The sequence below is a fragment of the Lathyrus oleraceus genome, chromosome 6, assembly GCF_024323335.1.
Source record: "Lathyrus oleraceus cultivar Zhongwan6 chromosome 6, CAAS_Psat_ZW6_1.0, whole genome shotgun sequence".
NCBI lineage: Eukaryota > Viridiplantae > Streptophyta > Magnoliopsida > Fabales > Fabaceae > Lathyrus > Lathyrus oleraceus.
In genome coordinates, this window is record NC_066584.1 from 516,637,989 (window position 1) to 516,665,593 (window position 27,605).

The 27,605-nt window shown below is 34.1% G+C and overlaps 2 protein-coding genes across 2 annotated transcripts; both read right to left on the reverse strand.

Annotated features, from left to right (window-relative positions):
• Nucleotides 1–13,159: 13,159 nt before the first annotated feature.
• LOC127096516 (uncharacterized) lies at nt 13,160–14,460 on the reverse strand. Its single transcript, XM_051035077.1, has 4 exons — nt 14,448–14,460; nt 14,043–14,371; nt 13,669–13,981; nt 13,160–13,551 (listed from the first exon to the last, which is right to left on the reverse strand). Exons 1-4 carry the CDS (start codon nt 14,458–14,460, stop codon nt 13,160–13,162), a joined length of 1,047 nt encoding a protein of 348 aa, XP_050891034.1.
• A 7,589-nt stretch (nt 14,461–22,049) lies between these two features.
• Nucleotides 22,050–23,188, reverse strand: LOC127096517 (uncharacterized). The gene is made up of 2 exons (XM_051035078.1): nt 23,176–23,188; nt 22,050–23,092 (listed from the first exon to the last, which is right to left on the reverse strand). Exons 1-2 carry the CDS (start codon nt 23,186–23,188, stop codon nt 22,050–22,052), a joined length of 1,056 nt encoding a protein of 351 aa, XP_050891035.1.
• Between the last annotated feature and the right edge of the window lie 4,417 nt (nt 23,189–27,605).

Genomic DNA, 27,605 nt, shown 5'->3' on the forward strand with positions numbered 1-27,605 from the left:
GGTTTTGATGTTGAGTGGCCTTAGAGCCCAAAACGATATTTTGTGGTAGATGATTTATGGGAATCATCACTATTTACCATTTATGAAGATAGATGTTATTCCGCTGTGTGAGTTTGCATGTTGGTTATTTGGTTTCGATTTATAATCTTTGTTACTTGTATGTGACCATGGCATGTGTTGTTTCTGGAAGAAGTAAATGTGATGCCCTCGTGTATGCATGCTTTAATTTACTCTGATTATGCAATTATATGTTGTATTTGAGTAGTAGTAGTTTGGGGGGTGTTACATTAGTGGTATCAGAGCATGGTCGGTCATTCGACTAGGTTGTGAATTTGTTTGATTCTGTTGTATCTGATTTGTGTGTATGACACAATCGATACGGTTTGTTTAACAATCCTTGTTGTTGTGGTTGTTTGGTTGGTGTAGCAGGAAGATGGTTACTGGAAGGAATGATGATGCGCTTGCGGTGGCATTGACCCTGTTGGCTGGTGCCATTCCGCAAATGAATGTTGGTGATCCGGAGTGTGATGTTGATGAGTTTTGTGCTTTGGGGAAGTTCTAGAGGAACAATCCGCCAACTTTTGAAGGAGATCATGAACATGACAAAGATCAAGAGTGGTTGAAGGAGATTAAGAAAATATTTTGAGTTATGAACTGTTCAGATGCACAGAAGGTGCAATTTGGCACTCATATGCTTGAGAAAGAAGCTAAGGATTGGTGGCGTAACATTGTTCAGAGATTTGATGAGGATGGCATTGAAGTGACTTGGGCACTTTTCCGTGATGCTTTTCTAGAGATGTATTTTCCAGAAGATGTTCGTGGAAAGAAGGAAATTGAATTCCTTGAGTTTAAGCAAGGTAATGCTACTGTAGCTGAGTATGCTGCAAAGTTTGAGGAGTTAATCAAAATTTGTCCCCATTACAATACTGCTAATGTTGAGAGATCCAAGTGTCTTAAGTTTGTGAATGGCTTGAGAAGTGATATCAAGAAAGCAATGGGTTACCAACAGATTATGAGATTTTCTGAGTTGGTTAACAAGAGTAGGATCTATGACGAGGATAGCCGTGAGACTGTTGCTTATTACAAGTCCTTGCATGATAAGAAAGGAAAAGGGAAATTCTGAGGGAAGCCGTATGATGGTAAGAAGAAAGTTGGTGATGGCAAGAAGCCGAGTGGGGGAGGATCTCACACTCCTGTCAAGTGCTTCAGATGTGGTGTTGAGGGACATCGTGCTCCCAAGTGTCTTAAAGGCGATATGACTTGTTTCAAGTGTGGAAAGCAAGGTCACAAATCTTTTGATTGCCGAGTTGGTTCGAATGTGATTTTCTACAATAGAGTTATGCAATTAGGGTTGTGACGGCGCAAGAGTTGTTCTTTAAAGTATCAAGTGTTGATGCGAAAAACGACGTCGATTTTAAATGAATTGACGGCATGTTGGATCGCTTCTGTTGACAGTTTCAAAGCGCCGATTTTGGCCGTGTGATGTTCATGACGGGCCTGTGACGGTCGTGATAGGCTGGACGTGACGGTCGTGAGATGCTTTGTGATGGTCGTCACATTCATAAAGTGTGTATTCTCTGTTTTTCTGTTTTGGGACCGGGAAGCGGAACCCCGGCTAACTCTGCATAGTGTGATCGGTCGCCGAAATTTAATTTGGTTTTAATTAATTAAAAGAATTAAAATTAATAATAATAATAATGTGTTTATTATTCTTGTCTTGTGGTGATCGGTTATGGCCTTAGTTTTTCTTTATTTTGTTTTGGGATTTTAAAATACGACCTGCGTGTCGTGCCTCTCTTTTAATCTCTTAATGTAACTTCTTTTCTCATCTCACTCCCTCGTATGTAAAACAAGTTTATTTTATGTAATGTAATGTTATGAAGAAAGAGAAGAATACAATATCAAAGAAGGACAACCTTGAAGATCTTGCTTGGAGAAGTTTAGATCGTTATTAGGTTAACTTAGGTTTTCTCATTGATTTGAGAGAACAATTGCGCTAGGGGCCATAACTGTTTCATTATGTATGTTGATGCATGTGAATGTATGTTGATGCATGTGAGAGACGATTTATATGATAAATAAGCCAGTGAGATCAGAATAATTGCAAATTCCCTCTAATTAAGTATTAACGGCCTGTTTGATTCAATTTCAACTTTTTGTTTTTAAAAATTGTTTTATAAATTAGTTTTAAGAATTGTTTTTAGGATGAAAACAAAATAAAAATTTATTTGGAAGCTTTGTTTTGTAAAACTATTTGAGATAATAAAAGAAAAAACTTGTTTAGTTGATTTGTTTTTAAAAACTAATTCAAATATTGTTTGATTTTTACTTTTAGAAATAGTATGATTATTAGTAAATGATAAAATATTATATGAATATTAGAGAGTTATTAAAAAAAGTATAAAATTATTTCAGTAATTAATTAAACTAATTTATTTTTTTAATTTTAAATTTTAAACAATTATTTTACAATTGAGAAAATGGATGATACATTGATAGTGCAAATTAATTTTACACTTTCAATCAATAACGATTATGTCCCACTAAATCATATTAATTTTTTTTTAAATTATTAATATGATATAGCAAAATGATATATTTCTATTGAATGATCGTGTAATTTTTTTTTACTAGGTTAGTGCATCTCCATTAATCTCTTTATAATTTATTTTAATTTATTATAAAAATACTATTTGTAAATTAATTTTATTCCAATCATATCATTTTCTTAAAAGAGGTAGAATTTACAAATTATTATCTTACAATTTTACAAATTTCAATTTGTTTTCTACAAGTTAAATATTTTTGAATGTAATTTCACGGAATGTTAATGTCAAAATATAAACAATTACATAATGAATACATAAAAGAATGATAATTAAATTTTATTAAAAAATAAAAAGTAGATAAATATATAATGTACATGTTATAAACATGAAAATATCCAACCAATTAAAACGTGTTCTCTTGTACAAACGTAATATTTTTTATTTGTTGAGTTTTTCTAATGCAAATAATTATCTTACGCATATGAGTATAACAAAAACATATTTTCTATTGGAAATTCATATTTAACAAATCAACGTAATTACTATTAATAATAAAAATTTACAAATTTTTCATGTGTTTTCAGTTTTTGTGTTTTAAAAATTCAAAAGTAAAACAACTTTTATTAGTTATGGTTTTTTAGTTTTTAAAACTAAAAAACAAAAACAGTTTTCAAAACCACTTTTTTAAAAACTATTTATCAAATGAGTTTTTAGTTTTTCAATTTTCAAAAACTAAAAAACTGTTTTTAAAAAGGGAATCAAACAGGCCCTAAGTTTATGCTTTCCAAGTTTTAGCACTCATCAAGACTAGTATCGGATAATGTAGGTTTCGCCTACGCGAGGTGCATGTTCTATATTAGTAAGGTGCAATGGGATAATTGTAATATCCAATTGTTAAAACAATGGGTCAAACTTAACTAAACAAATTATAATAAGATTATATATGTTTAGAAGCAAGAGTTAGAAATGATCCATGTGATGGATTGGAATAAGGAGTTATTCACCGAACTAAAATATTCGAGAGTTGTATTAGATACAATTGGAAAGAGTTCCTACCTAAATAACCTAGTTTTGTGTAATCTGCCTATGCGGACTTAAAACAAATTGAAATGTGGATCTCGACCCACTAGAAACTCTTCCAACGGGGTTTTCCGAATCAAATGGCGAGGGTCATTTGTTTTGAGTAAAATAGTGGGAGCATATTTAATTAAAGGCCTAATTAAATATGTTGTTGATACTTATATTTTCATTATTTTCATGTAGGTTACCATGACAACAAACACCTCTAACAACATTTTGTGATCAATCCTTGACAAGGAAAAATTGTCTGAGACAAATTTTTTGGATTGGCAGCGAAATCTGAGGATTGTCCTCAAACATGATAGAAAGTTGTATGTCTTGGAGAAACCTGTTCCAGAAGAGGAACCTCCTAGTTCTGCACCTAAGGCAGAAAGAGATGCTTATAAGAAGCATGTCGATGATGCCAATGAAACTGCTTGTCTCATGCTAGCTACCATGAACTCAGAGTTGCAAAAGCAACATAAGAACATGGCAACGTTCGATATGATCGAACACCTGAAGATGCTCTATCAAGAGCAAGCAAGGCATGAAAGGTTTGAAGTTTCAAAAGCCCTTTTTCAAGGAAAGTTAGCTGAGGAAGCCCCTGTAGGTCCCCATGTGCTCAAGATGATTGGGTATGTGGAAAACCTTGAGAGGTTGGGTTTTCCCCTCGGAAAGAAACTTGCGACTGATTTGATCTTGCAATCGTTGCCAGATAGATTCAGTCAATTTGTCCTAAATTTAAATATGAATGATATGGACAAATCTCTTCCTGAACTGCTAGCCATGTTAAGAACTGTTGAGCAGAATCTGAAGTCAAAAGGGAAGTTCATTATGATGATCGGAAATGGAAAGAGACGGAACAAAAGACCCACCAAGCAGGGTGATAAAGGGAAATGCAAGGAAGTTGCCAAACCCAAACCCACTGTGGCTGCTTTGAAGCCTATTGGAGGCATAGCAAAGGAAGGCACCTGCTTCCATTGCGGTAAGACCGGACACTGGAAGAGAAACTGCCCAAAGTACCTGGAAGATAAGAAGAATGGAGTAGAGACTTCAACTTCAGGTATTTTTGTTATTGAAATTAATTTATCTACTTCTGCATCATGGGTATTAGATACTGGATGCGGTTCTCACATTTGTACCAATGTGCAGGGGCTAAAAAGGAGTAGAGATTTGGCAAAAGGCGAAGTTGACCTACGAGTTGGAAATGGAGCAAAGGTTGATGCTTTAGTCGCAGGAACTTATGTATTGACTTTACCTAGTGGTTTAATAATTCAGTTAGAGAACTGTTATTATGTACCTGCAATTAGCAGGAATATTATTTCCGTTTCTTGTTTGGACAAGTTTGGTTTTTCATTTATAATAAAGAACAATGTTGCTCAATTTATTTGAATGATATATTCTATGTTACTGCACAAATGAATAAAGGACTATATGTCCTTGATCTTGAAATGCCTATTTATAACATTAATACTGAAAGGATGAAACCTAATGAGTTAAATCCAACTTACCTTTGGCATTGTCGATTAGGCCACATAAATGAGAAATGCATTTCAAAACTCCATAAAGATGGACTCTTGGACTCTTTTGATTATGAATCATATGAGACATGCAGATCTTGTTTAATTGGAAAGATGACAAAGTCTCCATTCACAGGAAAAGGTGAAAGAGCTAATGGTCTTTTGGCCCTCATACATACTGATGTATGTGGACCACTCAACATACCAGCCAGAGGAGGTTTTCAGTACTTCATCACATTTACTGATGATTTCAGTAGATATGGTTATGTGTATTTAATGAAACACAAATCAAAGTCCTTTGAAAAGTTCAAGGAATTCAACAATGAAGTACAAAACCAACTAGGTAAGAATATTAAAACTCTTTGATCAGATCGAGGTGCTGAGTATTTAAGCCTAGAGTTTGATGACCATCTGAAAGAGTGTGGATCCTATCCCAACTTACTCCTCCTGGAACACCCCAACGGAATGGTGTATCTGAGAGAAGAAATCAAACCCTGTTAGACATGGTCTGATCCATGATGAGTCACGTTGATCTTCCAAACTCCTTTTGGGGACATGCACTATTGACAACAACTTACACACTTAATCGTGTTCCATCCAAAAAGGTTGAGAAGACCATATGAGATATGGAGTGGTAAGAAACCACATATGTCATACATGAAGATTTGGGGTTGCGAATTTGGGGTTGAGAAGTTTATGCGAAAAGACAAATTTCAACTGAGCTTGAGCCCAAATCAGACAAATGCTTATTTGTGGGGTATCCTAAAGAAACAAGAGGGTATTACTTCTACAATCCTTCTGAGGGCAAAGTGTTTGTCGCTCGAACTGGAGTTTTCCTAGAAAAGGATTTTATTTCCAAAGGAATCAGTGGGAGGAAAGTAGAGCTTGAAGAAATTCAAGAATCACAAAGCATTGATACACCTATGGAGGAATTAGAGCAGGAAACACAAGTAGTTGTGGAAGAGCAAGCTTCTCAAGTAGAACAAGACCAGCGTAGGTCAAGCAGGACACGTCACGTACCTGAGAGATATAGATATCTCATAACTGATCAAGGTGATGTATTACTCATGGATCAAGACGAGCTTGTGACCTACCAAGAGGCCATAACTGGTCCCGAGTCTGAGAAGTGGCTAGAAGCCATGAAATCTGAAATGGATTCCATGTACATTCTGTGATGTGTTGATATTATAATTAAACCTCGAATTTTTCCATGGATCTGTGATATGGTGATGACAATTTAATCTCAAGCTCAATTATAGAACAAATGCCCTACTATTTGTAATTTATTTCCCTAGTTGTGTACATATAAATTGCTGCTTGTGTTATTTTAAAATTCTTCTTCTTTTTTAGTTCGAGTTATATGCTACAGGTCCTTCGGTTGCATCATTTTCGTTGGGGCTAATGCTTGTTTCAATATTAACAATGGTTTTGTTAGGCTAAGGTATTGAGTTGTGTCAATTTTTGTGGTTACTAATATTAGATTTTGTTAAGTACTTAAACGCATGTCAAGCGATTTCTTTTTCGTTTCAGAATTGATGTTCGTGTTTTTTTTAGTATTATTTATTACTTGTTTCTTTTACTCCATTAAAATTCTAAAAAATTCAAGAAAAGTTTCTATTAGTCTCTTTTATTTTAATCATAATATGATTAACATATTGGGTTTGGTCTTTACATATAAGCTTAGGCCCATGAGTTACTCAACACCTCTCATATGTTATAATCCATGTGACATTGTAAGTAAAATAATTAGTTATTGATGTTTTATTTTTCATTGCACGTTAAATCCGATTTTTGAACAACGGATTCGACAATTTCATGCCGATATTCCGCCAAAATTTCAGTATATCAATGGAATATTTTCACCGCGTTATGATCTTGCGTATGATATTAATCGTGTTGTCATCACGCGCAAACCGGTTTTGAGCACATTGCGATCAATTCAGTCTGAATCATTTTAAATTGATATTGCCACTTATTTCTTCCTCTTTTAATTAAATTAATTAATTTGTTAAAGTTTTGATTAATTAATTTTAATTAACTTAGTTATTTGATTTAATTTAATAATTTGATCATTAATTTTAATTAGTTCAATTAATCGATTTAATCGAATTTTAATAATTTAATTTTGAAAATTTAATGTTGATCGATTTATTACACATTCCTTTATTAATACAAACTCGATTTCATTCGATTTCATCATCAATTTCAAACCACTTTAAATCACTAAAATCACACGATTTTCGATTCAATGTCAAACCCATTTTCCACACCTTTGTAAGTTGATTGCTTTTAGCATCGCCATCAATCTCACATAGCTTACTCTTGGGATTTCTTACAATGAGACCTACTTGACTATAATTAAATCAATTAGATGATTGATACGCCAAGTACTTCTATATAAATCCGATTAACCGTGCAAATTCAAATAATTTTTCAAATCAATATAACGTCTAAGGACTTTCTTTTATAACTTAAACGTTGGATGAAAAAGAGAATGGGAGGCGTTCGTTTCACTATCTCTTGAATATTTGAATGCAAGGCGCTCGCCATATTGCTCAAATTCTCGTCGTCTGATTAAAACATTTTAATAAACTTGGATAAAGGAATGGGTGGCGCTCGCCTCATTATTCCTTGAATAAGCAAGTGGGAGGTGTTTGCCTCACTACCTCGCATATTCGATTTTCGCAAACAATTTTTCAATAATAATTTGAATGAAAAGGGAGTAGAAGGCGTTCGCCTTATTATTCCTCGAAATATTGAATGATTGGTGTGCATCATACGGCTCAATCTTTTGTCGTTATTATAAAAAATACCAAACACATTAAACCTTATTTCTCTCCCCCGTGCGATCGACAACTTAACTCTTTTCAAAAAGAAAAATTCTTAATCCTTTCTAGTGTGTACACAAACTAGCATTTAAATCTCCACCACGAGCATGCAAGCCAACATTTAACCACTAGGACGCGATCTAAGCACTTGTTCATTAAAACACACTCAACCAATCAAATCTATTTTCTTGCCCCCATTCTATTGAAAACCTTTTAAAAAAGAACACTGTTTAATCCTTTCTAACACGCACAACAAACTAGTGCTTAAGCCTCCACCGAGAGTAGTCAAGCCAATTTTTAGCCTTTAAAACACGATCTAAACAGTCATTTATTAAAAAAAACACCAACAAATTGTAGTTCCCTGAACTACGAATGCTTTGATTTCCTTATTGCATTATAAGGATGCGTAGGCACGAGATTGCGAGATCTTGGTGATCACACTAATAAAAAACCTCCATTCCTCTCCACCCCCCCCCCCCCCCCCCCCCCCCCCCTTCTAAGGTTTCAATCCATCTTTATTTTAATCTTTTATTCACTCGAAGAAAACAAATAACATTCATCTAACATTCAAATCGCAAATTAGAACTAAAAGGTTCTCGTTGAGTACAATAGACGCGAGGGGTGCTAATACCTTCCCCTTACGTAATCGACTCCTGAACCCGAGAATTTATAACTAAAAGGTCCAAGAATAATATATTCAAGCCAAAAAGGATGTACACTACATCAAAACATCCTCTACCTGAGAATTTGGAACCTTCAAACTTTTGTGAGGCAATGAAACACGCCCATTAACGTAGGGCAATTGGCGATGAATTTGAAGCATTAATAAGAAATGGCACATTCTCCCTTGTACCACCTAAGGTAGGGCAAAACATTGTTGAATGTAGATGATTATTTCGCATCAAGAGAAATAGTGATGGTTGCATAGCTCACTACAAGGCACGTCTTGTTGTCAAGGGTTTCACACAATGTCTTGGCATTGACTTCAAGGAGACATTCACACCAGTTGTTCGCCCATAAACAATTAAGATTATTCTTACCCTTACAATCTCTCATCAGTGGTCAATGCACCAACTTGATATGAACAATACATTCTTACAAGGAGCTCTTACTGAAGAAGTCTTCATGGACCAACTGCCAGGTATGAAAGATGCAACACACCCCAACTATGTATGTAAACTTCACAAGGCCATCTATGGCCTACGTCAAGCACCAAGAGCATGGAATGACTCTCTGAAGGATTTTATTATCGCGTATGGATTCCAAACAAGCATAAGTGATCCATCCTTGTTCATTTATCACTAGGGTGACACTAAGGCTTATTTTCTAGTCTATGTAGATGACCTGCTGCTCACCGGTAACAACTCTACATTCCTTCAAAGCTTCATCAAGGCACTATCTCAAAGATTTTCATTGAAAAATATGGGACAACCTCACTACTTTTTGGGTATTGAAATAATACTAACAAGCTTTGGAATCTTTCTTTCTCAACACTGGTACATTCGTGACCTCTTACAAAAGTTTGACATGGAGGGGGCGAAACCATCTCCCACACCACTTTCTTCCACACCCGTGCTATAACTTCACGATGGTACATCATCCACCGATGCCACGGAGTTTCGTAGAATTATTGGTGGACTTCAATACCTTAATCTTACTCGTCCAGACTTGTCGTACTGCATCAATAAACTGTCCCAATTTATCCATAAACCAACCTCCTTTCACTTGCAACACATGAAACGTATAATCATGGTCTCATGCTACAAAAAACTTTTGCAAACAACTTGTTATCATACTCTGATGCAAATTGGGGTGGGAACAATGATGATTGCACATATACCTCAGCTTACATCATTCTCTTTGGAGGCAACCTAATTTTGTGGCTCTCAAGAAAGCAAAGAACTGTTGCACGGTCATCTACTGAGGCTGAATATCGTGCAGTTGCTACTGCTACAACTGGGCTCGTGTGGCTACAAAACTTACTTCATGAGCTAAGAATACCAATACATGAACCTCCACGACTACTGTGTGACAATGTGGGTGCCACATACCTTTGTTCCAATCCTGTACTTCATTCAAGAATGAAACATATATCATTAGATTATCATTTTTTCAGGGAATAGGTTCAAACCAACAAGCTCATCGTAACACATGTGTCTTCCAAGGATCAGCTGGCAGACTTACTTACTAAACCACTTCCCACAACCAACTTCAATGAATTCGTGTCCAAGATAAAGGTCATTGATGGAACCTTCATCTTGAGGGGGCGTAATGGACCAACAAAATCAAATTGAATAATCAAGTAATAAAAGAATATTTGAATTGGTCATCAAATATTAAAGGAGAGTTATTTGATTATTATTATTAGCATTTAGAGGCATATAACTCTGTCAAGCAGTAACAGCTAGCTAGCTAAAGATTAGGCTTATTTCAAACATTTCCTATTAAATTCTCACTATGTAATATATGTATATATACTTATGTATATCTCTGTAAAACATTCATTTAGAAATACATTCACTTATAAATATCACACGACAAATATGCAACGTATATTTCACGTGATAACTAGTTGCGACTAGTGCTCTTGCAGTGTGTTTGTTTATGTCGCTAATTTGTCTTTTACGACATGATATTTTTGTTTGTGGCATAAAAATCATATATCTAATTATTAATTTTTTTATAGTACAAAAGCTCTCCTCCACCGCAACTTCAACAACTCTTCACATTTTTTATTCCCGAAAAACAGTGGACTTTTGAGTGAGCACCCCATTAATAACCTATTTGCATTAATTACTATTCCTATATAATTTTTGTCTAAAGTCCTCCAATATTTTTATCTGATTTTTGTCTAATGATTATATTTTTTGAATTCTTTTCATGATTGTGTTAAATTAGAAATTAAAAAACTACAACTAATATTTAATTATGATAAAAATAAAAAATATAAGTAAGAGTTATAAGTTGCACTGTTTAAAAAACCACAAGTGATTTTACAAATTTTATTTTAGAATGCACCGTTGAGCTATATATATACACTAATAATAAGATACCACTACCACTTAATAATCTCAACAGCACAAGAATTGAAATTGTGAAGGAAAGAAAAAAATGGAAGCGTTTCTCGAAGAGATATCTAGAATTGACGCAAGGTGCGTGATGCTTGAAAGAAAGATGGGCAGTTTGAGATTCTTTCTCAACACTGTGCATCAAGGTGGGAATTTTGATGAACAAACTTTTAGAAATCATACTATGGAAATTGAAGCGTGTCAAGCAAGAAAATAAAAAGTAAGAAAAAAGATGGAAGAAATGCAAAATGGTAAGTTTATTTTTTGTTGTTATTATTTGTGATATTGATTTCTTACTGTTTTCTGGGTTTTAAGATATTTGATTTCTTGTGTATAACTTAAAGGTGCATGATGGTGTTTTCTTTGCAATGTTCTTGGCGGTGTTCTTGTATATACGTTTAAGAATGGTAAGCGTGTTCGTCTTGGGGCATTTCTCATGAAACCCTTGAGAGTATTAAATTTCCAAGATTCTGTTTTTACATTTTAGATTTGTGTTTTCAGGTTTAATTTCTAGATGAGTCTTGGATGAAAGTAACACATCAATAGGAGTCTGGGATGATTTGCGTTAAAGAAACATCAATCAATCTTCAGTTACTTAGTTACAACAATTATAAACTTGTATAGTTTTTGAAGATAGGTAGTACTTTTGGTTGACTTTTCAGATCCATGTATAACCATGTTGGTTAACGTTTTAATTTTGATTTACGTAGAATTCAACTATAATGTTTCATTTGTATCATCTTAAACTTTTCAACATAGTTTCATTTGATATATAGACAAAATCATAGCAGGCATATAACTAGTTGCACATCTTCAACTATAAACGAATTAACTCCAACTTTTCCATTTCCTGCAACTATAAATGAATTAACTCCAACTTTTCCATTTCCTGCAACTATAAACGAATTAACTACAACTTTTCCATTTCCTACAACCATAAACGAATTAACTCTAAGTTTTCCATTTTCTGCAACTATAAACGAATTAACTCCAACTTTTCCGTTTCCTGCAACTATAAATGAATTAACTCCAACTTTTCCATTTCCTGCAACTATAAACGAATTAACTCCAACTTTTCCATTTCCTGCTCCTATGTTTGCATCTTCCAAAGAGAAACTCTCCGTTCACTCACTAAAGTCATCATATTAACGTAATAATCTCTGTGAAGTGATTTTACAAATTTTATTTTAGAATGCCCCGTTGAGCTATATATATACACTAATAATAAGATACCACTACCACATAGTAATCTCAACAGCACAAGAATTGAAATTGTGAAGGAAAGAAAAAAATGGAAGCGTTTCTCGAAGAGATATCTAGAATTGACGCAAGGTGCGTAATGCTTGAAAGAAAGATGAGCAGTTTGAGATTCTTTCTCAACACTGTGCATCAAGGTGGGAATTTTGATGAACGAACTTTTAGAAATCATACTATGGAATTTGAGGTGTGTCAAGCAAGAAAAGAAGAAGTAAGAAAAAAGATGGAAGAAATGCAAAATGGTAAGTTTATTTTTTGTTGTTATTATTTGTGATATTGATTTCTTACTGTTTTCTGGGTCTTAAGATATTTGATTTCTTGTGTATAACTTAAAGGTGCATGATGGTGTTTTCTTTGCAATGTTCTTGGCGGTGTTCTTGTATATACGTTTAAGAATGGTAAATGTGTTCGTCTTGGTGCATTTCTCATGAAACCTTTGAGTGTATTAAATTTTCATGATTCTGTTTTTACATTTTAGATTTGTGTTTTCAGGTTTGATTTGTAGATGAGTCTTGGATGAAAGTAACACATCAATAGGAGTCTTGGATGATTTGTGTTAAAGAAACATCAATCAATCTTCAGTTACTTAGTTACAACAATTATAAACTTGTATAGTTTTTGAAGATAGGTAGTACTTTTGGTTGACTTATCAGATCCATGTATAACCATGTTGGTTAACATTTTAATTTTGATTTACGTAGAATTCAACTATAATGTTACATTTGTATCATCTTAAACTTTTCAACATAGTTGCCTTTGATATATAGACAGAATCATAGCAGGCCTATAACAAGTTGCACATCTTCAACTATAAACGAATTAACTCCGACTTTTCCATTTCCTGCAACTATAAACGAATTAACTCCAACTTTTCCATTTCATGCAACTATAAACGAATTAACTCCAACTTTTCCGTTTCTTGCAACTATAAACGAATTAACTCCAACTTTTCCATTTCCTGCAACTATAAACGAATTAACTCCAACTTTTCCGTTTCCTGCAACTATAAATGAATTAACTCCAACTTTTCCATTTCCTGCAACTATAAACGAATTAACTCCAACTTTTCCGTTTGCTGCAACTATAAACGAATTAACTCCAACTTTTCCGTTTCCTGCAACTATAAACGAATTAACTCCAGCTTTTCCGTTTCCTGCAACTATAAACGAATTATCTCCACCTTTTCCGTTTCCTGCAACTATAAACGAATTATCTCCACCTTTTCCGTTTCCTGCAACTATAAACGAATTAACTACAACTTTTCCATTTCCTGCAACTATAAATGAATTAACTCAAACTTTTCCGTTTCCTGCAACTATAAACGAATTAACTCCAACTTTTCCGTTTCCTGCAACTATAAACGAATTATCTCCAACTTTTCCGTTACCTGCAACTATAAACGAATTATCTACAACTTTTCCGTTTCCTACAACTATAAACGAATTAACTCCAACTTTTCCATTTCCTGCAACTTTAAACGAATTAACTCCAACTTTTCTGTTTCTTGCAACTATAAACGAATTAACTCGCACTTTTCCGTTTCCTGCATCTATAAACGAATTAACTCCAACTTTTCCGTTTCCTGCAACTATAAACGAATTAACTCCAACTTTTCCATTTCCCGCAACTATAAACGAATTATCTCCAACTTTTCCGTTTCCTGCAACTATAAAAGAAATTAATTCCAACTTTTCCATTTCCTGCAACTATAAACGAATTAACTCCAACTTTTCCATTTCCTGCAACTATAAACGAATTAACTCCAACTTTTCCATTTCCTGCAACTATAAACGAATTAACTCCAACTTTTCCGTTTCCTGCAACTATAAACGAATTAACTCCAACTTTTCCGTTTCCTACAACTATAAACGAATTAAATCTAACTTTTCCATTTCCTGCAACTATAAACGAATTAACTCCAAATTTTCCATTTCCTGCAACTATAAACGAATTAACTCCAACTTTTCCATTTCCTGCAACTATAAATGAATTAACTCCAACTTTTCCATTTCCTGCAACTATAAATGAATTAACTCTAACTTTTCCATTTTCTGCAACTATAAATGAATTAACTCCAACTTTTCCGTTTCCTGCAACGAATTAACTCCAACTTTTCCATTTCCTGTTCCTATGTTTGCATCTTCCAAAGAGAAACTCTCCGTTCACTTAATGAAGTCATCATATTAATGTAATAATCTCTGTGAAGTGATTTTACAAATTTTATTTTAGAATGCCCCGTTGAGCTACATATATACACTAATAATAAGATACCACTACCACTTAGTAATATCAACAACACAAGAATTGAAATTGTGAAGGAAAGAAAAAAATGGAAGCGTTTCTCGAAGAGATGTCTCGAATTGACGCAAGGTGCGTAATGCTTGAAAGAAAGATGGGATGTTTGAGGTTCTTTCTCAACACTGTGCATCAAGGTGGGAATTTTGATGAACGGACTTTTAGAAATCATACTATGGAATTTGAAGCGTGTCAAGCAAGAAAAGAAGAAGTAAGAAAAAAGATGGAAGAAATGCAAAATGGTAAGTTTATTTTTTGTTGTTATTATTTGTGATATTGATTTCTTACTATTTTCTGGGTTTTAAGATATTTGATTTCTTGTGTATAACTTAAAGGTGCATGATGGTGTTTTCTTGGCAATGTTCTTGGCGGTGTTCTTGTATATACGTTTAAGAATGGTAAGTGTGTTCGTCTTGGTGCATTTCTCATGAAACCTTTAAGAGTATTAAATTTTCATGATTCTGTTTTTACACTTTAGATTTGTGTTTTCAGGTTTGATTTGTAGATGAGTCTTGGATGAAAGTAACACATCAATAGGAGTCTTGGATGATTTGTGTTAAAGAAACATCAATCAATCTTCAGTTACTTAGTTATAGCAATTATAAACTTGTATAGTTTTTGAAGATAGGTAGTACTTTTGGTTGACTTTTCAGATCCATGTATAACCATGTTGGTTAACGTTTTAATTTTGATTTACGTAGAATTCAACTATAATGTTTCAATTGTATCATCTTATACTTTTCAACATAGTTGCATTTGATATATAGACAAAATCATAGCAGGCCTATAACAAGTTGCACATCTTCAACTATAAACGAATTAACTCCAACCTTTCCATTTCCTGCAACTAATTAACTCCAACTTTTCCATTTCCTGCAACTATAAATGAATTAACTCCCACTTTTCCATTTCCTGCAACTATAAACGAATTGACTCCAACTTTTCCATTTCCTGCAACTATAAACGAATTAACTCCAACTTTTCCATTTTCTGCAACTATAAACAAATTAATTCCAACTTTTCCATTTCCTGCAACTATAAACGAATTAACTCCATCTTTTCCGTTTCGTGCAACTTGGAATACCCCAAAATTTACCCTTCCCTTTTTCATGGAAAGCATGGGATTACGTTTCACATTGCATTAGCATCATACTAGGTCATACTCATTGCATATTGCATCAGTGACTTGGGAAATCAGGGTTTGATTGATCACTCCTTAACAGAAGGAGCCCACATAAGGCAACATTTAGATTTGGACTTCATTATACAAGTATACAAGTCTCAAGGGTCTCAAGGGGTTCCATATGTCTTATTATGGTCCTCAGTTCATCAGTGGAAGATTCAAAGCTCTCAGAGTGTGCATCTGGATTTAATCAGAAATCAGGGTTTCATGGCTATCTGCAACAAGCAATGTTTGGTGGGAAGAAAAGGGGGCTCATTCATGTCATGATTAGAGAGGCATCTTGGCCTAGGAAGATCCACAATTATCTCAGAAAAATCCATTGGCAAGCAGTGCAATCAGTTCTTGACCATTTTGCCCCAAAACTAGGGTTTGGCATAAAATTGGTTTATTTCTGATTCCTTGGGTGAAACTCATTTCCATGGCCCTCCACATGTCCACAAGGGTCTACATACAAAAAATCAGCTCTTTATTTGAGCCAGAGGTTCTTCAATTGATCAATGGAATCGGGAATGAGACGGTTTGGGAAAAGTCAACCGTGGGGCCAGAAAAGTCAACTCCTGAAATTTTGAAAGTGGAATCTAAAAATTCATGCCTAAAGGATCCTACATGTGAAATTTGATCAAGGTTGGATCATGGATTCATCATTTAATCAGGAGTAGAAAAAGTTACTAAATTTGGAAATAGTTGACTTTCCATTTAAGGCAACTTTTTATGGTTTTTGCACCCACTTTAAGCCCATTTTCCATCAAGATGCAAGCTCCACTTGAAAATTTATCCAACATTAAAGTTGTTCCTCTTGTTCCAATCTTTCTAGAGATATAAATTTTGTTTTCATTTGGATTAAAATTGAGAAAGTTATGCTTGGTCAAAGTGAGACATTATTTTAGAACACTTAGAAAATTTTCGAAGTCCAAAATTTGCAAAATTTGTCAAGACTTATGGGCCAGTTTTCTTGCACTTCAAGGCATCTTTAGAAAATAATTTCTTCATGACAATTGTACCTTACTTTGTCCTCTTTCACATCCTTTTGGAATCATCCCATTTGAATAATTGGTTTTAAAGATACACTTATCTAAAGTTGGCCTCATGGACTGAATTGTTTGGCAGCATTTAGGCCAAACAGGCCCAACCATTTTGCAGTTATGAAACCTGCACTTTATGGCCATTTTTCACCTCTTTCCACTCATCATTTCAATTTGTGTTTAACATGAAAGATGTTAAGCTCCATGCCCTCTTCCTACTGTTTGCATTGCCTTGCCATTTGGACATGTACTCATCAAGTTATAAAGCCTCAAAGTCACCTTGTTGGACTTATTCCCATGCCATGCTGCACCAACCAACCAACACATGCTTTTCCTCATTTGGCCATTTGCTTTATGTTCACTCACTTAAGTTTTGCCACATTTAGCCATTTCTTTTCACACCTCATTTTCACACATGTTGATCATGAATCCAAACAAATCTTTCAAGCCCATTAAACATTTCAAACCCTACATACTTAAAGCTCCTAAACCCTAATCTGAAAAGTGTTGGCTTCTATTTTCAAAGGAGGCAAGGCAAGCAAAAGATCCATTTCCATTTTCACAAGTCCTCAAAGTTGAAGCATTGAAGCAACACTTTTTTCCTTCCATCCTTCCATCTTCAAGGGGCAGTGGACCTTTCATCCACTAGGTAAACATTTCATTCACTCTCTTCCATGCTCATGCTATGCTTGCATCATATTTTCCATGTTCATTTCATGCTTACCATCCATATTTCATGTTATTTTTCATTTATGCCATGCTTGTTCCATGCTTATTTTTCATGTTGTTATTGTGCCATGCATGCTTATGAACCCTTCAACATGAGACATTGTGATTGAGCTTGAGTTTGTATTGTTAAATTTTTGACGTATCCATGTTCACGAAGCCACCTTGTCGTTCACTTTTCTCTATGCTAAGGCCATCATTTTTAATGAAACAAGATACCATTGTGTTCTACTCGTTTCAAACTTAAATTTTGTTTTTATACCATCCCATTTCATGAACCATAGAGTGAGATATGTTGGTTGGAAAAATGAAGGAGTTTGCTGCGTTTTTCGTGTGTTGTTGCTGCATTTGCATGGCTGTAGGGTTTGCATGAGAGAGCCATGCGTGTCACGCTTCAGGCCGTCCGATCGCGAGCTCAGTTTCTTATCTTGGCCATCCAACCGCGTTTTGTCATGTAATGTTTAATGAAAGCCTGGACCAATTGATATGCTGTTCACATATTTATTTTAAATGAACATATTTTTTATGTGTCACACTGAATAAAACATGGACTGGGCCTGCTATCCGCCCCCTACCATTCGCCTGGCCCACTATCATAACCTTTATTTTCATTCATTCTTTTTTTATTCTTATTTTTATTTTCTGCTTTGTTTTTAATTCTTAAAAATATTTTCTTATTTCATAAAAATCCAAAAAAATATTTTTTATATTCCTCAACGTTTTATTTAATTTATTTAATTTTTATTTTCATATTTTATTTAATGTTAATGTTTTATTTTAATTATTTATTTCAAGTGGTTCTTTTAAGCATACATTTTTTCATTAATTATATTTTCATGACTTAGAATTATTTTTAACTTCTGATTTTGGGATGTGGGTTGACCAATGTCTCATGGTCAACTTGACCTTTTATTGGAATTTTATTTCTCATTTTCAATTTATTTTGGATTTATTTTTGACCTAGTTTGCTTGGTTGACTTTTCATTTGACTTCTATTTTATTTCAATTAATTTGTACACTAATTCACATTATTTTTAAAATCTTTTGGGGGGATGATGATGTCCTGACCCCACCATACTTAGTTTAATTTTTCATAAATTTCTTGATTAATTTACTATTTATTTGACAATTTTTAAGTTGACTTGACTTTTTAGTTGACTTTTCCATGATTGATGTTTGACATAGGGATTGCTTAGGGCAATTGAAGAGATATTTTGATCCTCCTTTACTCATCTCATGTTCCATATATTAGAGGCCATTCATATTGATTTTATTTGATCCTTGCATCATTTCCCGATTAAATTATTCAGTGATCCTTTGTGTGCACAGTTGCATCTGTCTGATTCATCTGATATTGTTTATACTTGTTTCTTTCATCCATGCTTCTATTGTTTGATTGCTTAACATGTTTATACTTCTCATGCATTGTCTAATGCTAATTCATTTCATTCTTTGATTATTTGATTTGATCATATACCTGTTTATTTATCTTATTGATTGATAACTGTGGCCTACTTGTATGATGTATGAGGCATATATTTTTATTGTCTTATTGCCATGAATAATCCCCATTCATAACAAATGTACCCCTCTCCCTTGAATTTTATAATGTTTATTCTTTCATTCTTTATTCATATGTTAATACAAGAATTAAAACGAACATCCGATAACCATTTCAAAACAAGATCAAAACCTCGATCCAACGTCGAGTAATCATTTTTCAAACTTAACAGAACCATCACGTATTCATCCATCCTTTTGTAAGTCAATTGCTTCATGCATCGCCATTTCTCTTGTAAGTCGATTGCTTCAGGCATCGCCATCTACCACCTGTAAGTCGATTGCTTCATGCATCGCCATCTACCCTTACCCCTGGTTCCTCTCCTTGCTCCATTCGTCGATTCTTGTTCGGTTTAGGTAGCACCCATTAGGTAGAACCCTTTGTATGATAACATTAGGTAGTATTCCCTTATTCATTGTATGATAACATAGGTAGAAATCCCTCATTCTTTTGTATGATAACATAGGTAGAATTCCCTCATTCTTTTGTATGATAACATAGGTAGAATTCTCTCTTTCTTTGCATGCTAACATTAGGTAGATGTTCCCATTTGTAAATCCTAACACATAGGTCCACATTGCATGACAACTCTAGGGCAGAGCTTCCCCATTTTTTAGACCTTCCGTGCGTCTCCGATCTTGTGGCATGTAGTCCGTTCTATTGCAAAGAGGTAACTGCCTAAGACTCGATTCAGCAAGCTGCGACACCTGCTGCTAGGACGTGAACACATTGCCCACTCTCCTTTGACACAACTGGTGTCCTCCTTTGTAAGTCCATGTTCAGATGGCAACCCGTAGTTAGTCGAACTACGACAACTCTGATTCTCATTCCAGATGAGATACGTAGGCACGAGATGCGATGTCTTGCCGAGTTCTTTGTTTTTTTGACTGACGACTAACAACTAATCCCTGTTTGCTTTCGCCCTTGTTGCGATTCTTTTCTCTCGCCCTTGTTGCGAGCGAGACCTTCCCTTTCTCTTGCCCTAGTTGCAATCGAGACCCTTATTCCCGTAGTTAGCTGAACTATGTTTTGCTCTGATTCTCATTCCAGATGAGATACGTAGGCCTAAGACGCGATGTCTTAGCGAGCACACTTCTCCTTAACCCATATTCAGATGAGATACGTATGCAGTGGATGCGACATCAGTGTGAGTCATTTTCTTTGACCCATCTTTTAGTAAATAGTACATTAGATAAACACACACCCTTTAGATAATAACAACAAGAGTGGATCCCGTAGAGTACTACGGATGCGTAGGGGTGCTAATACCTTCCCTTCGCATAATCGACTCCCGAACCCAAGATTCGGTTGTGAGACCTTGTCTTTTCCTTTCCTTTCCCCAGGTTTACTTTGAGCGTTTCCTTTCCCTCCTTTGGATTAATAACGCACGGTGGCGACTCTTCTGTCATTCATTTCTTTTTCGCCGGTTGTTTCGTTTCGCATTTAGGTTGTGACACAAGTATAAACGAATTAACTCCAACTTTTCCGTTTCCTGCAACTATAAACGAATTAACTCCAACTTTTCCGTTTCCTGCAACTATAAACGAATTAACTCCAACTTTTCCGTTTCTTGCAACTATAAACGAATTAACTCCAACTTTTCCGTTTCCTGCACCTATAAACGAATTAACTCCAACTTTTCTGTTTTCTGCAATTATAAACGAATTAACTCCAACTTTTCCGTTTCCTGCGACTATGACGAATTAACTCCAACTTTTCCATTTCCTACAACTATAAACGAATTAACTCCAATTTTTCCGTTTCCTGCAACTATAAACGAAGTATCTCCAACTTTTCCGTTTCATGCAACTATAAACGAATTAACTCCAACTTTTCCATTTCCTGCAACTATAAACGAATTAACTCCAACTTTTCCATTTCCTGCAACTTTAAACGAATTAACTCCAACTTTTCCATTTCCTGCGACTATAAACGAATTAACTCCAACTTTTCCGTTTCCTGCAACTATAAACGAATTAACTCCAACTTTTCCATTCCCTGCAACTATAAACGAATTAACTCCAAATTTTCCATTTCCTGCTCCTATGTTTGCATCTTCCAAAGAGAAACTCTCCGTTCAATGACTGAAGTCATCATATTAACGTAATAATCTCTGTGAAGTGCTTTTACAAATTTTATTTTAGAATGCACCGTTGAGCTATATATATACACTAATAAAAAGATACCACTACCACTTAGTAATCTCAACATCACAAGAATTGAAATTGTGAAGGAAAGAAAAAAATGGAAGTGTTTCTCGAAGAGATATCTAGAATTGACGCAAGGTGCGTAATGCTTGAAAGAAAGATGGGCAGTTTGAGATTCTTTCTCAACATTGTGCATCAAGGTGAGAATTTTGATGAACGAACTTTTAGAAATCATACTATGGAATTTGAAGCGTGTCAAGCAATAAAAGAAGAAGTAAGAAAAAAGATGGAAGAAATGCAAAATGGTAAGTTTATTTTTTGTTGTTATTATTTGTGAAATTGATTTCTTACTGTTTTCTGGGTTTTAAGATATTTTATTTCTTGTGTATAACTTAAAGGTGCATGATGGTGTTTTCTTTGCAATGTTCTTGGCGGTGTTCTTGTATATACGTTTAAGAATGGTAAGTGTGTTCGTCTTGGTGCATTTCTCATGAAACCTTTGAGAGTATTGAATTTTCATGATTCTGTTTTTACATTTTAGATTTGTGTTTTCAGGTTTGATTTGTAGATGAGTCTTGGATGAAAGTAACACATCAATGAGTCTTGGATGATTTGTGTTAAAGAAACATCAATCAATCTTCAGTTACTTAGTTACAACAATTATAAACTTGTATAGTTTTTGAAGATAGGTTGTACTTTTGGTTGACTTTTCAGATCCATGTATAACCATGTTGGTTAACGTTTTAATTTTGATTTACGTTGAATTCAACTATAATGGTTCATTTGTATCATCTTATACTTTTCAACAAAAATGCATTTGATATATAGACAAAATCATAGCAGGCCTATAACGAGTTGCACATCTTCAACTATAAACGAATTAACTCCAACTTTTACATTTCCTGCCACTATAAACGAATTAACTCCAACTTTTCCATTTCCTGCAACTATAAACGAATTAACTCTAACTTTTCCATTTTCAGCAACTATAAAGAAATTAACTCCAACTTTTCCATTTCCTGCAACTATAAACGAATTAACTCCATCTTTTCCGTTTCCTGCAACTATAAACGAATTAACTTCAACTTTTCCGTTTCCTGCTACTATAAACGAATTAACTCCAACTTTTCCGTTTCCTGCAACTATAAACGAATTAACTCCAACTTTTCCGTTTCCTGCAACTATAAACGAATTAACTCCAAATTTTCCGTTTCCTGCAACTATAAACGAATTAACTCCAATTTTTCCGTTTCCTGCAACTATAAACGAAGTATCTCCAACTTTTCCGTTTCGTGCAACTATAAACGAATTAACTCCAACTTTTCCGTTACCTGCAACTATAATCGAATTAACTCCAACTTTTCCGTTTCCTGCAACTATAAACGAATTAACTCCAACTTTTCCATTTCCTGCAACTATAAACGAATTAAGTCCAACTTTTCCATTTCCTACAACTATAAACGAATTAACTCCAACTTTTCCATTTCCTGCAACTATAAACGAATTAACTCCAACTTTTCCATTTCCTGCAACTATAAACGAATTAACTCCAACTTTTCCATTTCCTGCAACTATAAACGAATTAACTCCAACATTTCCATTTCCCGCGACTATAAACGAATTAACTCCAACTTTCCCGTTTCTTGCAACTATAAACGAATTAACTCCAACTTTTCCATTTCCTGCAACTATAAACGAATTAACTCCAACTTTTCCATTTCCTGCAACTATAAACGAATTAACTCCAACTTTTCCATTTCCTGCGACTATAAACGAATTAACTCCAACTTTTCGGTTTCCTGCAACTATAAACGAATTAACTACAACTTTTCCATTTGCTTGAACTATAACTGAATTAACTCCAAATTTTCCATTTCCTGGAACTATAACTGAATTAACTCCAAATTTTCCATGTCATGCTCCTATGTTTGCATCTTCCAAAGAGAAACTCTCCGTTCACTGAGTGAAGTCATCATATTAACGTAATAATCTCTGTGAAGTGATTTTACAAATTTTATTTTAGAATGCACCGTTGAGCTATATATATACAATAATTAAAAGATACCACTACCACTTAGTAATCTCAACATCACAAGAATTGAAATTGTGAAGGAAAGAAAAAATGGAAGTGTTTCTCGAAGAGATATCTAGAATTGACGCAAGGTGCGTAATGCTTGAAAGAAAGATGGGCAGTTTGAGATTCTTTCTCAACACTGTGCATCAAGGTGGGAATTTTGATGAACGAACTTTTAGAAATCATACTATGGAATTTGAAGCGTGTCAAGCAATAAAAGAAGAAGTAAGAAAAAAGATGGAAGAAATGCAAAATGGTAAGTTTATTTTATGTTGTTATTATTTGTGATATTGATTTCATACTATTTTCTGGGTTTTAAGATATTTGATTTCTTGTGTATAACTTAAAGGTGCATGATGGTGTTTTCTTTGCAATGTTCTTGGCGGTGTTCTTGTATATACATTTAAGAATGGTAAGTGTGTACGTCTTGGTGCATTTCTCAAGAAACCTTTGAGAGTATTAAATTTTCATGATTCTGTTTTTACATTTTAGATTTGTGTTTTCGGGTTTGATTTGTAGATGAGTCTTGGATGAAAGTAACACATCAATAGGAGTCTTGGATGATTTGTGTTAAAGAAACATCAATCAATCTCCAGTTACTTAGTTACAGCAATTATAAACTTGTATTGTGTTTGAAGATAGGTTGTACTTTTGGTTGACTTTCCAGATCCATGTATAACCATGTTGGTTAACGTTTTAATTTTAATTTACGTTGACTTCAACTATAATGTTTCATTTGTATCATCTTATACTTTTCAACATAGTTGCATTTGATATATAGACAGAATCATAGCAGGCCTATAACAAGTTACACATCTTCAACTATAAACGAATTAACTCCAACTTTTACATTTCCTGCCACTATAAACGAATTAAATCCAACTTTTCCATTTCCTGCAACTATAAACGAATTAACTCCAACTTTTCTGTTTCCTGCAACTATAAACGAATTAACTCCAACTTTTCCGTTTCCTGCAACTATAAACGAATTAACTCCAACTTTTCCGTTTCCTGCAACTATAAACGAATTAACTCCAACTTTTCCGTTTTCTGCAACTATAAACGAATTAACTCCAACTTTTCCGTTTCCTGCAACTATAAACGAATTATCTCCAACTTTTCCGTTTCCTGCAACTATAAACGAATTAACTCAAACTTTTCTGTTTCCTGCAACTATAAACGAATTAACTCCAACTTTTCCATTTCCTGCAACTATTAACGAATTAACTCCAACTTTTCCATTTCTTGCAACTATAAACGAATTAACTCCAACTTTTCCATTTCCTGCATTTATAAACGAATTAACTCCAACTTTTCCGTTTCTTGCAACTATAAACGAATTAACTCCAACTTTTCCATTTCCTACAACTATAAACGAATTAAGACCAACTTTTCCATTTCCTGCAACTATTAACGAATTAACTCCAACTTTTCCATTTCTTGCAACTATAAACGAATTAACTCCAACTTTTCCATTTCCTGCAACTATAAACGAATTAACTCCAACTTTTCCGTTTCTTGCAACTATAAACGAATTAACTCCAACTTTTCCATTTCCTGCAACTATAAACTAATTAACTTTAACTTTTCCATTTCCTGCTCCTATGTTTGCATCTTCTAGAGAGAAACTCTCCGTTCACTGACTGAAGTCATCATATTAACGTAATAATCTCTGTGAAGTGATTTTACAAATTTTATTTTAGAATGCACCGTTGAGCTATATATATACACTGATAATAAGATACCACTACCACTTAGTAATCTCAACAGTACAAGAATTGAAATTGTGAAGGAAAGAAAAAAATGGAAGCGTTTCTTGAAGAGATATCTAGAATTGACGCAAGGTGTGTAATGCTTGAAAGAAAGATGGGCAGGTTGAGATTCTTTCTCAACACTGTGCATCAAGGTGGGAATTTTGCTGAACGAAGTTTTAGAAATCATACTATGGAATTTGAAGCGTGTCAAGCAAGAAAAGAAGAAGTAAGAAAAAAGATGGAAGAAATGCAAAATGGTAAGTTTATTTTTTGTTGTTATTATTTGCGATATTGATTTCTTACTGTTTTCTGGGTTTTAAGATATTTGATTTCTTGTGTATAACTTAAAGGTGCCTGATGGTGTTTTCTTTGCAATGTTATTGGCGGTGTTCTTGTATATACGTTTAAGAATGGTAAGTTTGTTCGTCTTGGTGCATTTCTCATGAAACCTTTGAGAGTATTAAATTTTCATGATTCTGTTTTTACATTTTAGATTTGTGTTTTCAGGTTTGATTTGTAGATGAGTCTTGGATGAAAGTAACACATCAATAGGAGTCTTGGATGATTTGTGTTAAAGAAACATCAATCAATCTCCAGTTACTTAGTTACAGCAATTATAAACTTGTATTGTTTTTGAAGATAGGTTGTACTTTTGGTTGACTTTTCAGATCCATGTATAACCATGTTGGTTAACGTTTTAATTTTAATTTACGTTGACTTCAACTATAATGTTTCATTTGTATCATCTTATACTTTTCAACATAGTTGCATTTGATATATAGACAGAATCATAGCAGGCCTATAACAAGTTGCACATCTTCAACTATAAACGAATTAACTCCAACTTTTACATTTCCTGCCACTATAAACGAATTAACTCCAACTTTTCCATTTCCTGCAACTATAAACGAATTAACTCCAACTTTTCTGTTTCCTGCAACTATAAACGAATTAACTCCAACTTTTCCGTTTCCTGCAACTATAAACGAATTAACTCCAACTTTTCCGTTTCCTGCAACTATAAACGAATTAACTCCAACTTTTCCGCTTTCTGCAACTATAAACGAATTAACTCCAACTTTTCCGTTTCCTGCAACTATAAACGAATTATATCCAACTTTTCCGTTTCCTGCAACTATAAACGAATTAACTCAAACTTTTCCGTTTCCTGCAACTATAAACGAAATAACTCCAACTTTTCCATTTCCTGCAACTATTAACGAATTAACTCCAACTTTTCCATTTCTTGCAACTATAAACGAATTAACTCCAACTTTTCCATTTCCTGCATTTATAAACGAATTAACTCCAACTTTTCCGTTTCTTGCAACTATAAACGAATTAACTCCAACTTTTCCATTTCCTACAACTATAAACGAATTAAGACCAACTTTTCCATTTCCTGCAACTATTAACGAATTAACTCCAACTTTTCCATTTCTTGCAACTATAAACGAATTAACTCCAACTTTTCCATTTCCTGCAACTATAAACGAATTAACTCCAACTTTTCCGTTTCTTGCAACTATAAACGAATTAACTCCAACTTTTCCATTTCCTGCAACTATAAACTAATTAACTTTAACTTTTCCATTTCCTGCTCCTATGTTTGCATCTTCTAGAGAGAAACTCTCCGTTCACTGACTGAAGTCATCATATTAACGTAATAATCTCTGTGAAGTGATTTTACAAATTTTATTTTAGAATGCATCGTTGAGCTATATATATACACTGATAATAAGATACCACTACCACTTAGTAATCTCAACAGTACAAGAATTGAAATTGTGAAGGAAAGAAAAAAATGGAAGCGTTTCTTGAAGAGATATCTAGAATTGACGCAAGGTGTGTAATGCTTGAAAGAAAGATGGGCAGGTTGAGATTCTTTCTCAACACTGTGCATCAAGGTGGGAATTTTGATGAACGAAGTTTTAGAAATCATACTATGGAATTTGAAGCGTGTCAAGCAAGAAAAGAAGAAGTAAGAAAAAAGATGGAAGAAATGCAAAATGGTAAGTTTATTTTTTGTTGTTATTATTTGCGATATTGATTTCTTACTGTTTTCTGGGTTTTAAGATATTTGATTTCTTGTGTATAACTTAAAGGTGCCTGATGGTGTTTTCTTTGCAATGTTATTGGCGGTGTTCTTGTATATACGTTTAAGAATGGTAAGTCTGTTCGTCTAGGTGCATTTCTCATGAAACCTTTGAGAGTATTAAAATGTCATGATTCTGTTTTTACATTTTAGATTTGTGTTTTCAGGTTTGATTTATAGATGTGTCTTGGATGAAAGTAACACATCAATAGGAGTCTTGGATGATTTGTGTTAAAGAAACATCAATCAATCTTCAGTTACTTAGTTATAGCAATTATAAACTTGTATAGTTTTTGAAGATTGGTAGTACTTTTGGTTGACTTTTCAGATCCATGTATAACCATGTTGGTTAACGTTTTAATTTTGATTTACGTTGAATTCAACTATAATGTTTCATTTGTATCATCTTATACTTTTCAACATAGTTGCATTTGATATATAGACAGAATCATAGCAGGCCTATAACA